This window comes from Tetrao urogallus (genome assembly GCF_951394365.1).
Source record: "Tetrao urogallus genome assembly, chromosome: Z".
NCBI classification, from domain to species: domain Eukaryota; kingdom Metazoa; phylum Chordata; class Aves; order Galliformes; family Phasianidae; genus Tetrao; species Tetrao urogallus.
In genome coordinates, this window is record NC_136816.1 from 36,951,955 (window position 1) to 36,965,000 (window position 13,046).

Consider the following 13,046-nt stretch of genomic DNA (forward strand, 5'->3'; position numbering starts at 1 on the left):
AGAAAATACACTTGCCTCCAAGTAATACAAATGTGTACAGAGGCTTTTTAGAAGTGATCCCTTTTGTCTATGTCACCACATACAAAAATGCCTTATTTGTGAACTTATTTTGACCTTTCAATTTCCTGTATAGCCCAAAGAGCTTCAATATCACAGAGTATACACAGAGAAGAAGCTGTAAGACTTGGTAAACAAGACTCATACAAATAGCTGAAGGAAAGTTTGTGGGCCATGGTTTTGAAAAGCAGCAGCTTGATAGGGCAGAAACCACAAGCAGGTCTGTTTTCAGACCTATAACTTCTTAAAGCTCTGACCTAAAACCTAAAAAAGTAAACAGCAGTCACAAAGCACAATGACACTGCTGTGTTTAAGCCCTCATGAGGTCATACTGTACCCATGACAGAAGTGGAATGGAACAATGTAATTTTTTAAGTTTACAATCTCAGCCATCTCTGTCTTCTATCTACGTAGTTCCTACAGCAAGCATGTCAATGAGAAGATGTTGGAATATAGTTAATAGTTAAGTTCAAAGTTGTTTTAAAGTGATATCCTTCATGCTTAGCTTGAAGTCCAGAATGCTGTCAAACACTGATCAAGCCCCTTGGCTCATAGTTCAAAAAGTTACTGCAAGTGAGCACCACAAGGGAGATCAGCCTTGACTGAAGAGATGTAAGAAATAAGATGCAGAGCGATCACAGTGCCTCCTCTCTTTCTAATACATGCACTTAAATTGTGCTAATTCCAGCTTTCAGGAGAAGGACTCCTGGTTGATGCAGCTGCAGGCATTGGAGAGCAAATGAAAAACGGCAGAGTCTGAGCTCACCTAAGCAGGATGCCACTAATATGAAATCTCAAAAACTTAAGTCTATTTTCTTCTTATAAATCCATGTGAGCACACAGCGGCAATGCAGGCTAGCACTTCCAAAATCAAAGCTGAGGGCCAAAATCCACCAGTCACTGTGAATCAAACATGTCTCTCTTCAGATGTACTTTAAGCTCTCTTTCTTCATGGCAAGAACCATGCTTGTTCCAGGAAGAACAGCCTGGGATCTGAAAGCAGGGCAAGCAGAGCGGCACGACCTGCTATTACATACTGTAATAACGTTCTGCTCAAGAATTCTTCTGAAAATAGCAGTTCCAGTAGGAGTATTCTGGTACAAAGTTTCTAAACACTGTACTGCATACTCTGGAAAAGATGTCTCTGTCATAGAAATGCTGATCCTGTGCCTTTGCCAAGATCACAGCTTTGCCTGCCAAGAACTCAATCCTGCCTTTGTTTCAAAATCGTGACATTTCTGTGCTCACTTTAGCATGAGTATGAATCAGCTTTACACCTCATTTTTATATGCTGTGTTATTCCTGTCTGCCTGCCTACCTCGCTTCCCCAGCTTTCTCTAAGAAACAGGTTTCATACGCTGGAGGTTGAAGGGGAGATGAGTGGTGAGGCAATGGAGGATCTGCCTAGGAGGGAGCCTATGGTGAGGTGGTAACCACACCTTGAGACTGTCTCTGTCAGGAAACAAAGAAAGGTGACCGTGGAGGGTGACTCTCTTCTCAGAGGAACAGAGGGTCCCATATGCAGACCAGACCCAAGCCATCAGTAAGTGTGCTGCCTTCCTGGGGCCCGGGTCAGGGACATAATCAGGAAACTCCTAAAGCTGGTTAGGTCCACTGATAACTTTCCATTACTCATAGTTCAGGTGGGCAGTTATGAAATTGCTCAGAGAAGCCTATGAACTAAGAAAAAAGATTTCAGGGGTTTAGGACGTTTAGTCCAAGGAGCGGGAGCGCAAGTGATCTTTTGTTCTATACCTTCAAGGGCAATGAGGGACATGGAACAGGCTTGGAAAGCGCAAGCAATGAATAATTGGCTCAGAGGCTGGTGTCAAGGCAGAAACTTTGAGTTCTTTGATCACGGGGCAGTATACCCGGATCCTGGCTTATTGTCTGTGCATGGAACGCACCTGTCTCAAAGGGGAAAACAAATCCTAGTGCAGGAACTAGCGGGGCTTATCAAAAGAGATTTAAACTAGCAATGACAGGGAAACGGGACAAAACAAGGCTCACAAGAGATGAGCCTAGGGGAACGATGCTTGAGCAGGGGTGAGGCAGATGATTGAGCTGAAGTGCATTTACACCAATGCACACAGCACAGCCAACAAGCAGGAGGGCTTAGAAGCAATTGTTGGCAGGCTATCTACGACCTAGTTGCTATTACCGAAATGTGGTGGGACCACTTCCATGACTGGAGTGCTGTGATGGATGGCGACAAGCTCTGTGGAAGGGACAGACGAGGAAGGAAGGGTGGTGGTGTGGCCCTTTATATTAAAGACAGTTTTGATGTTGAAGACCTCGGGGTTGAGAATGACGAAGTTGAGTGTCTATGGATAACGATCAGGAGAAAGGTCTACAGGGGCAACATCTTGATGGGGGTCTGCTACAGACCACCTAATCAGGATGAAGAGAAGGACAAGGCATTCTATGAGCAGACTGCAGAAGTTGCGTGATTGCCAGCACTTGTTCTCCTGGGAGACTTTGACTTTCCTGATACATGTTGGAAGTATAACACAGGACAGAGGATGCAGTCCAGGTTTCTAGAGTGCGTGGAAGTCAGCTTCCTTACACAGCTGGTATGAGAGCCCTACCAGGGTTGATGCCCTGCTAGACCTGCTCTTCACTAATAGAGAAGGACTGGTGAGAGATGTGAAGGATGGGGATTGTCTTGGGCAGAGTGACCATGAAATCATAGAATTCTCTATTTTTGGAGATCTCAGAAGGTAGCAGAATTGCTATCTTGAACTTCAAGAGGGCAGACTTTGACCTGTGCAGGATGCTTGTAGCATGGGTCCCTGGGGAGTTTCGCCTTAAGAATAAAGGGGTCCAGGAAGCATGGACACTGCTCAAGATGCAAATCATAAGGGCACAAGAACAGCTGTCCCTGAATGCTGTAAGGCAAGCTGCAGGGGAAGACCAGTGTGCATGAACTGGGAACTACTGTTGAAACTCTGCAAGAAAAAGAGAGTCTATGTCCTCTGGAAGAAGGGACAGGCTACTTGGGAGAGATTACAGGGAAGCTGCTAAGGTATACAGAGAGGAAGTTAGGAAGGCAAAAGCCCAATTTGAACTCAGATTGGCCACTGCTGTCAAAGAGAATAAGAAGTCCTTTTACAAAGGTACCAATGGTAAGAGAAGAACCAAGTAGAATTTCCATTCTTTACTTGATGCAGTGGGGAATGTGACCACTAAGGATAAGGAGAAGGCTGAGGTCCTCAATGCCTTCTTTACATCTGCCTTTAATAGGCAGATCAGTTATCCTCAGGGCACTTTATGCCCTGCTCTGGAAGTCTGGGATGCTACACAGAATACCACCCTGGTGATTCAGGTGGAGACAGTTAGAGAGCCCCTCCTCCATCTGGACTGTCACAAGTCCATGGCACCGGACAGGCTCCATCCTAGAGTGAGGAGAGAACTGGCAGGGGTGATTGCTGAGCCGCTGTCAGCCATCTACCAGTGCTCCTGGATATCTGGAGAGCTCACAGAGGATTGGAGGCTTGCTGATGTGACTCCCATCTACAAGAAGAGCCGTAAGGAGGATACGGGGAACTACAGGCCTGTCAGCCTGACCTCAGTACCAGGGAAGGTTATGGAGCAAATCATCTTGGGTGAGATCACATGGCACGTGCCCACGTGGCCCAGCCAGCCCAGGCTCATGAAAGGTAGGTCATGCTTGACCAACGTCATCTCCTCCTAAGAATGGGTGACCAGACTGGTAGACAAGGGAAAGGCTGTTGATGCAGTCTACTGAGACTTCAGCAAAGTCTTTAACACCGTCTCTCACAGCATTCTCCTGGGGAAACTGGCTATCTGTGGCATGGACAGGTATACCGTTGTTTGGGTACCCTTGTTTGCCTGGAGGGCCCCTCACTACAAATAAGACATTGAAGTCCTGGAAGAGAAGGGCAGCAAAACTGGTGAGGGGTCTGGAGCACAGATCTTAAGAGGAGCAGCTGACGGACCTGGGATTGTTTAGTCTAGAGAAGAGGAGGCTCAGAGGAAACCTCATCATGCTCTACAGCTTCTTGAAGGGAGGCTGTGATGAGGAGAGGTTTGGCCTCTTCTCCCAGGCAACAAACAGGACCCGAGGAAATGGCCACAAGTTGTACCAGAGGAGGTTTGGGATAGACATAAGGAAAATCTTTTTCTCTCAGAGTGGTCAGGCACTGGAATGGCTGCCCAGGGAGGTGGTGGAGTCACTGTCCCTGGCAGTGTTCAAGTGTCCTCGCCCTCAAATGGATGAGGAGCTATGAGATATGGTTTAGTAGCCTGTGGTAGCAATGGTAATGGGAGGATGATTGGACTAGATGATCTTGTAGGTCCTTCCCAACCTTGTGATTCTATGATTCTGTGCAGCAAATGAAAACCCATAACTAAAAGTACAGTGATTCTGTAGCAAAATACAACACCAGTAGTTACTTGTTTTAGATCCAAACAATACTTGAATTCTGGTCCCCCAGCAATATAATTAGATAATTACACATCATTTAGTTACCACAAACCTATCTTTAAAGGCAAAGAGCACTGACACACTCATGAACATTGCCAAGTTCTAGTTCTGATAGCATCATTTTCTTCTCAAACACAGGCAGATGCATGCACACACATACACACACAGAGCATCAGCAGAATGCTGATGTTGAGCACACAGCCTTTAGAACACAGCATGACTAACAGCTCCCCTGAAAAGCAACAGTACTTTACAAGACAGCTGAGAAGGCAGAAAAGAGAGTCCTAGCACACTGTCAGGTACAAATACGTTTTATGGATTACACTACAAAGAAATACAGTTTCCAGCTCTAACTTCTATGCTACAGCAGTGAAACCTCAAATTAAACAGAAGCACACACAACTCTTCATCTGTTGTCCTGGAGGGGTGGGCAAGGGAAGCCATCACATACTCATTGACTTCTTTCACGAATCACACAGACTATTCCCTTCACCCATGCCTGCAACTTCAAGGCTCCATGCAAGATCCAACCAACTCCCCCAAATTCCAGTGCCCTTCAAACCATCTACTGAGCATTCAAGATAATACCAGCAAATCGTAATTTCAAGAAAATTAGTGCTTACAGAAATCAGCTTACAGTAAGTTTCAATGTTCTGTCTATATTGCAAAAATACACAGAAATAATAAAAGGATTTAAAGGTAATAACCAATCCGGGATGAGAAAACAGGCAGAAAAAAAGTTGCATTTGTAAGTCTGTGGAACACCACCACTCAGTACACCAAAACAGAAGTTTCTGCTAAACTTCAAATCCTTCCGCCAAGAATGTAGCATAAATCATGCCTTCCTACCTTTTTGGCAAGCTATCCCCTGATTTCAGATTGACAAAGTCAGAATTGGGAGCAAAACTACATTTGTACATGACAGCAAAATATTTGAACAACTAAAATTTTGTTCAACACATCACAACACTCTTCATTTCAAGTAAGTACATATAAATTACATTATAATGGAATTGGAGAAGATAATTAAGTTACAATAACACACTGGAAAGTCAAATGAAGCACTGTAAGATTCTTAAGTGAAATATCTCAACACGAAGTCCCACTTCAACAAGAGGGACTATAACAAGGCAACTATTTAGACTGGTATGAGTAAAAACCACTACCTACCTCTTGGGACAGGAAGGGAATGACTTGTGCACATATAGCGTTCAGCCTCTTCACAATTTCTGCCTGCAAATGACAAGTAGAAAAAAGTTTAATTATATAAATTCTCAGACTCAACTGTCAACCATGAATGCAGAATACATGTTTTTTGTTTGCGTCCATCTCCAGCCCTCCTCTGGCTAGCAGAACTTAACAAAAATCTGGATGCCAGTTCAACAGTTCCTAGAAGCTTATCACTTCTGACTAAAAAGTTTTCCTTTAAAAAAAAAAACAAAACAAAACACAGTTTAGAAATTCCATATGATACATAGAAATGTTCACTTTCACTATGTAATCAAATACATTAACTTATAATAAAAAAGTCTTCAGTGGATGTACAAGAAGATAAACAGAATACTGTGGATTGCTCTAAATTCTCTCCCAGGAAGCAAAAGAAGCATCACTTCAAATTACAGCAATGTAACTGTAAGTGAACAAATAAGCCAGTTACTTCTATATGTACATTGTTCTTCATGTGAACATTAGCAACACAATATAAAACTCCACTGGGAATCATTTTACCACATATCTTCTAAGGTTAGATGTTTTGCACTATTGTGTCATATTTTTACTAGGACCAAACCATGGATTAACAGCAGTTACTTTTATTAAGCAATTGTGATCAGAAATGGGTAATAAATGGTGTTCTATTTCTATACTGCAGATCATTTCTTATTCTGTGTATCTATTCTGCAAATCTCGGTGGAGATACAAGAATTACAGCTTAGGCAGCAGAATATTTAAAGTAATGTTGACTTTCTTGTAATAAATTTTAAATTTCTTGTAATAAATCATAACCAGGGTCAGTTTCTCACAATACAGTAGGACAGAATATTTTTCCTGCAAAATTACTAACCATGTGACAAGTATATACAAGCTTGTGCAATCTGGACTTCCTTCCTTTACCAGCAACCCTCCAGTCTTTTCGCTATTCACTCCTCAAAAATGCTTATCTTTAGAAATAATCCTGGAACTGAAGGGTTTAGAAACAGCAGTAAAATGAGAGAACTGTATGTAAATAAAACTGTGCTCAAGAAATATTACAGTTATACAGCCAGGTAACCAGAATATACGGTATGCTGGAGGTAAGGTACATGTGAAACTAACTCTGCCCCCTTGTGCACACTGTGAATACACTTTTGAATTCACACACACTACTTCTCAATACAATTTCAATTGATTTGATCAATAGAAAATCCATTCAAACTCCTACAGATTATCTTTATATCAATATCTACACTGTACCATCCCAGCAACTTCTCACTGATTTTCATGGTTAATGCAAGCCCCATCTCATTAAATTTATGCATTCTAATACTTATTTGACATTCATATACTGTTTTATTAGCAGCATAGGCACCTTGAATAACACTTGAGAATATGTCCATCACAAAGCTAAATCATTATCTGGTTGCAAAGGTCAATACATGTCTGTAACATTCTACAGTCTAAAGCTTAAAAAATCCCTTTAATAGACAGTGTTTACTGTACTATTTTACTCTATGCTATTTCACTTGTTTTACTCTTATGAAGTACTTGTTACATAAAGCAATGCAGGGGGCACAAGGTTTATGTCTAACTCCAGACACAAAGACTATATGAACTAGCACTGCACTATTTGAGATCCATTGTTTGATTATCCATTGTTTGATTAAGGCAATGTAGAACGTAAGACAACTCACAGTTCCAAAGTACCTGTGCTGCAGTGGTTCAAGCACCATTAATTCAGTCATTTCCAAATTTTGGGTCCAAGTCACACCGTTGTATTTTCTAAAGGAATCTCCCGAGTGCCTTTAAACAGAGAAAACTACATATCCTGCTCTCAGAGGCTTTTCCACATGAGGAAAATGCCCCAAGACACCACAGTCTCTAACTCATACTGGAGCCTCCCTCAGATACTCTGGTAACTCAGAAAGGTTCAGGGATTCACAGATTTCAAGGCCAGAAGGAGCTATTAAAACTGTCTTATCTGACCTCCTAAGTAACACAGGTTATAAAATTTCACCTACTTCTCCATCAAACTCATAAATTCTAGTTTAGCCAGAATACAGCTTAGTCAACCAAAATAATTTCATTCAATGTACTTCAGGGCATATCTCCTAAATTAAGGTATTAGGCTACAGTGTTTTTATTTTAATAATTCCCCCATCCACATAGAATTATATGTCTCTTTAACTGTTCTTATGGCCAAAAAATACATGAAAAGTGTTTTCTCAGTATTCACACAGAAATTTACCTCAGGCTAACTCTGAGCCTGGGCAACACCAATCCAAAATGTTACTTGCAAAATGTTGTAAGCAGCTGGTATAGGTGAGCAGCAGGTTCCACAGCTTTAACAAAACTCTTGGTAGTAGTCCTAGAATCACCAAATGGCCTGGGTTGAAAAGGACCACAAAGATCATCAAGTTTCAACCTCCCTGCTGTGTGCAGGGTTGCTAACCACCAGACCAGGCTGCCCAGAGCCTCCAGGAATGGGGATCCACAACCTCCTTGGGCAATCTGTTCCAGTGTGTCACCACCCTCTGTGTGAAAAACTTCCACCTAATATCTAACCTTAACATTTCCCCTTGTCCTATCACGATGCACCCTTGTAAATAGCTGTTTCCCCCCGTTTGTAAGTTCCTTTCAAGAGTCCTGCTGGATGCAGAACAGTGAGAGTCCACCCAGGCAAGAAAGTGAAGCTAAGCAATGCGGCACCCAGCCCCACATATACAAGAACCTCAAGGGCTTCAGGGGAGACCAAGCCAACCCATTGGGTTGACATGCTGGAGAAATGGAGTGCTGGCTGCCTGCACAAATCCTAGGAAGGTTATAATGCTCTGAAGCCCAAAACCTCAAAGTTTCTTATCTACACTGTCTGCCAGAGCCAAGGAGACTTCATGAAAAGTGAACAATCTGCTTTATTACTCCACAGTGCTTAGGCCTGGCTCCAAAGTAATTGCACTTGAACATTCTCAGAATATTACTGTCTTTGGGTGCCCCTTGCTATTTCCAAAAAAGACTTCAAGAACCATAACACAGACACTGAGCTATTATCAAATACTCAAGGATGAAGCCTCTTCTAACCCCAATCTTACAAATATTTTGGAAATGACTAGCGCTTTATCAGTAACCGTCCAGTAGCTGCTGTTTTTGCTGCTAAAACTGTAAATCTGCTTATCTTGAGAAAGAAAAATCAGTTCTTTTTACACACTAGTTAAGAGAATGGTCTGCAGATGAAAGTTCATGTTCTTCCAAGCATCAGGAACACACCACAGCCAACCCTCCTTTCAGATGGCAGCCACACTGATACTCTGCAGATGTGTGGGACACACAAAGCAAAGACACGGCAGAGTTTAGCCTCAGTGTTTGAGAGTGACACATGATGCTTGAAGCAGAAAACAAAATTTTAAAGGGGATTTCCCTCATTCCCAAATTTTCATAGAAACAATCCATCTATATCATAATTTAACCGTCAGCAAATATCTACACCAAAAAGTATGGACAAGCTGTATGCACACACATATGCTAACTTACAGCAATAAGCAAATTACCAGAGGAGGAAGTAAACTATGTGATCTGAGAATTTAAAGCGCTTTTATACACACCTGGGTAAAATGGCATGAAATACATTCAATGTTTTATCACCAAGCTCTCCTGATGCACCCTATGTACTCAAATAGCCAAATGCAAAAGGTACAAGGTGCTTTCAGCAAATGCTTACTTCCAGTGTAAGGATGGCAAGACTGTCAGAGGACACTATTCGTGTTGCCTTAGAAATGGTGTCTGCATTACACATTTCCAGTGGTCCAGAATTGAAGAGTTAACAACATTCAATGATGTCAGAATATTTTCTCATTACTGTGTTCCTTATTAGGTATTAAATTAATGATCCTAAACCATAACAACTCAAGAAACAAAACACGCCATTTATGCATTTTTTTGCTTAACATGAAAAAGAGCAGATGATGTACAAAAAAATCCCCGAACAATCTGGATCACACATTTTCATGTAAGTGAATACAAAGTATCCCGTCTTGACACTGCAACTATTTCTTCATTTAACTGTACAGAATAATACTACAGTAACACCCTCGATTGTTTACTGTAACATAATAAAAAGGAACTAATTGACTGACCTAGGTTTCTGTAAGGCCGCCCTACAATCCAAAGATGAAGCAATGTAACTAATGCTAGCACCTTCGTAGGCTCATTCCATCAGACCAGGCCTGAAAACTCCCGCTTCACATAATATGAAAAGTAAGAGATGAAACCAAAACACGAGTCTGCTTTACATTTCCGTACTGACAAAGATTTTTGAAAAAATCACGCTTAAAAAACCAGCATAAGGACTTCTCTTTTCTCTTAGATGCCGCGCCTATTGGCTTTTCCCAATCAGCCTATTTGGCAGGAGAAGGAAAAAGTATGATTTCATAAAATTGGGCAGCCAGTTCCTCACATTGAAAGCTAAAGTTGCCTCGGAAACACTGCTGCTTCCATGGCCATGTAATTTTGCCTCCTTTTTCCCATGGGACCAAGCCTTAGAGAGGCATCATTTATTTACAGGCCTTCCCACTGGGCTCCAGTTATCGGCCAATAATGCTGAGGACACACACTTCTAATGGCCTATGTTTTGAAACCAAGTCTAATCTAATGGCGCAGCGCCCAAACTCCTTTTCCAGCACAGCCATTAAAGGATGTAGGTTATTGCTGTTGTCACCATTGATATTTGTCATTGTAATGTAATTAGGGCCCTAAAATGATGCATTACAGCCCTTGGCACAGCTTCTATTAAAATCTTTTCTTCTGCTCACTGAACTGCGACCTGCTTTCTGATGAATAACAGACAGACAGCTTTAGGGTGAGGAGCAGATTCATCAAAGAAGTATTTTTCAGCATTGGAAATAAAATAAATAAATAAATAAATAAATAGAGGAAGGGAACTCAAGAAGAAAAGCACAAGGAAAAAGAAAGAAAAAGCACACAGCACATTTGAATTTCATCTGACCACTTGAAATTCTGATTGCATCTGATGAATCTTTCTTAGGACAATATATTCTCAGCCTGTGAATCACATGGTTAATCAGGGCTCTAATCTGCTATCCATCAGCCTATGCCAGCACTGTAACTTCCAATCAAATTTATAGGTTATGTGGGTCACGCATCCCTGAACATCTACATTCACAGATATCCCATTTAAACCGGCACAGATTCTGAAATGCTGTTGTTAGGGTTACTGAATGTTATAATACTATTCAAAGCTTTATGAAAGCTCCTGATAAACAGCTGCTAAATTATTGCCTGTGGATACAGCGCGATGCTCTGAAATAGCATTAATGGACCAATAAAAGGACGATTGTTCATGCCAAAATATAAAAAGGATAGCTTTTGCTGCCATAGTTTGTCAAATATGTTAACAAACACTGACACTTCTATTACTCCTTTCCCTAAACACAAAAGATGTTTGGTTTTACATAGGAACACACCAGCATGGAACCATAAACGATGAGGGAGAAAGGCAGCAAAGGTTCAAGTCAGAATCATCTTTTCAGTTATCTAATGCAGGCATGTACTGTTTGCTGTCTCTGAGAGCCACCCACAAAAGACACTATTTTAACAGTTAAGTTATTTTCATAACCATTCACACAGCTCTTTTTTGTTTTGTTTTAAATCATGAATAAGTATCTATTAATTAAAATGTTGACATTAATAAATACTAACATTTATTAACTATGATGTGAATAGGTATTTTGTTTCGTGTATAAACACGCAGCAAAATCACTGTGCTGGAATGCAGTCCAAGCAAAGGAATTAAGACCTGTATCAGTCAACACGCCCCTTTACAGTATGAAAACAAAGATCTAACAGAAGGGCAGCTGCTCAACTCCTTAACTCTCTGAATGTTTTTTGACTAAAGCAGCAAAAGAGCGATGTTAAAATAGTAATTAATTGCCTATATATGCAGACAAGCACTGTAAAAAAATCTGACCTCTCAGCACACAAGATCCTTCAAAGGCCTGAGTATTTTTGAAAAATGTTCACTACATAAACCTGAGGGCAAGGCTGAACTAAGCTCTCAGGAGGCAGCCCAGCCCACAACAGGAGGTTGTGGTCCAACATCTAACAGCAGCATGCAGGAAGAAGTGTGTGACAGACCACTATGCTCCTGAGCCTCTTTCACAGTAACAACTATGAGTTTGGTTTGATTCACCCTTGCTGCACACCACTAAAATTGGACCTAAGCATACAGTAAAATATGGGAACATGTTCTAAGTGCCTCACTAAGTATTTTAGCATATATCCCAATTCTTAGCACAACTGGAGCCTAAGAGAGAAGCAAGAGTCAAATAAACTTCAGATACTGAAATACTCAGAAATGTTCTAATACACAGGGAGTTCAGAATCCATTTGTTGCTTTAAAAAATTTCCCTATACATTCTTTTTTAGCAGAGCAAAAAGGAAATTGGGATTTTATTTATAGTATATAAACTTCAAAAAAAATATTTCCACTATATTTCATGAAGTTGTGTAGTTATTACAATTATAAAAAATTGCTGGTAAAAAATTACCACTGGAGGCTGTAGGTCTGTCAGTGGAATGGAAACAAAATTGCTATATATGTATTGTTGAAATAAAACAGAATAATAAAACACTATTGGGAAACCCATTTCAGCAGCCAGGAGGAAAAAGAATATATGCAATTACAGTTTCAGAAAAATAATCTGAAACAACTGTTATTTCAAGTTTAATTTGTTTTACACAATGCAGCCTTTGCCAAAAAGATCAATCTCGTTTATTAAGTGCTTACCAAGAACACGTACACACACCCATAGTATCTAAACAAGCATTTCACAAATTAGTGAGGAAAAAAAAACATTATTACACTGTATGAGACATATAATGATCCTGAATAAAGTGAGCAAAAAAGCTAATCTTAGTATTTCACAGAAAATTAACTCTTCTTTCATAAAGAAGAATGTGTTTTCTTTTAATCACAGACCGTTGTCTGGAAGCACTTATTCTACTTCTGCAGAACTGGAGAAAATATTGCAAGCCTTGAATATAAAACTCGTCTTCAGCCATAAAGGAATGCTGTTTGGAGACTAAGCTATAATCTAGCCCTGTAGTTAGGAAGTACAGAAGGCAAAGATCTCTAGGCAAAGAGGGACATTAAACAGAAAATTTCTTCTTCATTGTATCCAATGAGCAATGCAACTAAGAATGCAACAATCAGACTCCACTAAGTAAACACTAGTATATTCTCCTCCTTGCTTTCCTAATCAACCTTCTATGACAAACATCATAACTAAAAGCCCAGGAAGTATTGTAAACTCAATTCTTACAATTCATAAATTAA

The 13,046-nt window shown here is 40.6% G+C and overlaps 1 protein-coding gene across 12 annotated transcripts in view; it reads right to left on the minus strand.

Annotated features, from left to right (window-relative positions):
- Positions 1 to 13,046, minus strand: part of LOC306956756 (transducin-like enhancer protein 4) — a gene marked incomplete at both ends in the record, with an annotated part of 98,396 nt that overhangs the window by 62,681 nt on the left and 22,669 nt on the right. For 10 of the 12 annotated variants that reach the window (XM_079548041.1, XM_079548040.1, XM_079548049.1 and 7 more), the window contains one exon: positions 5,675 to 5,737. The exons of the other annotated variants lie outside the window; for them this stretch is intronic. In XM_079548041.1, coding sequence (XP_079404167.1) covers positions 5,675 to 5,737 — 63 coding nt within the window. The remainder of the gene's footprint in view (positions 1 to 5,674; positions 5,738 to 13,046) is intronic. 12 annotated transcript variants of the gene reach the window in all.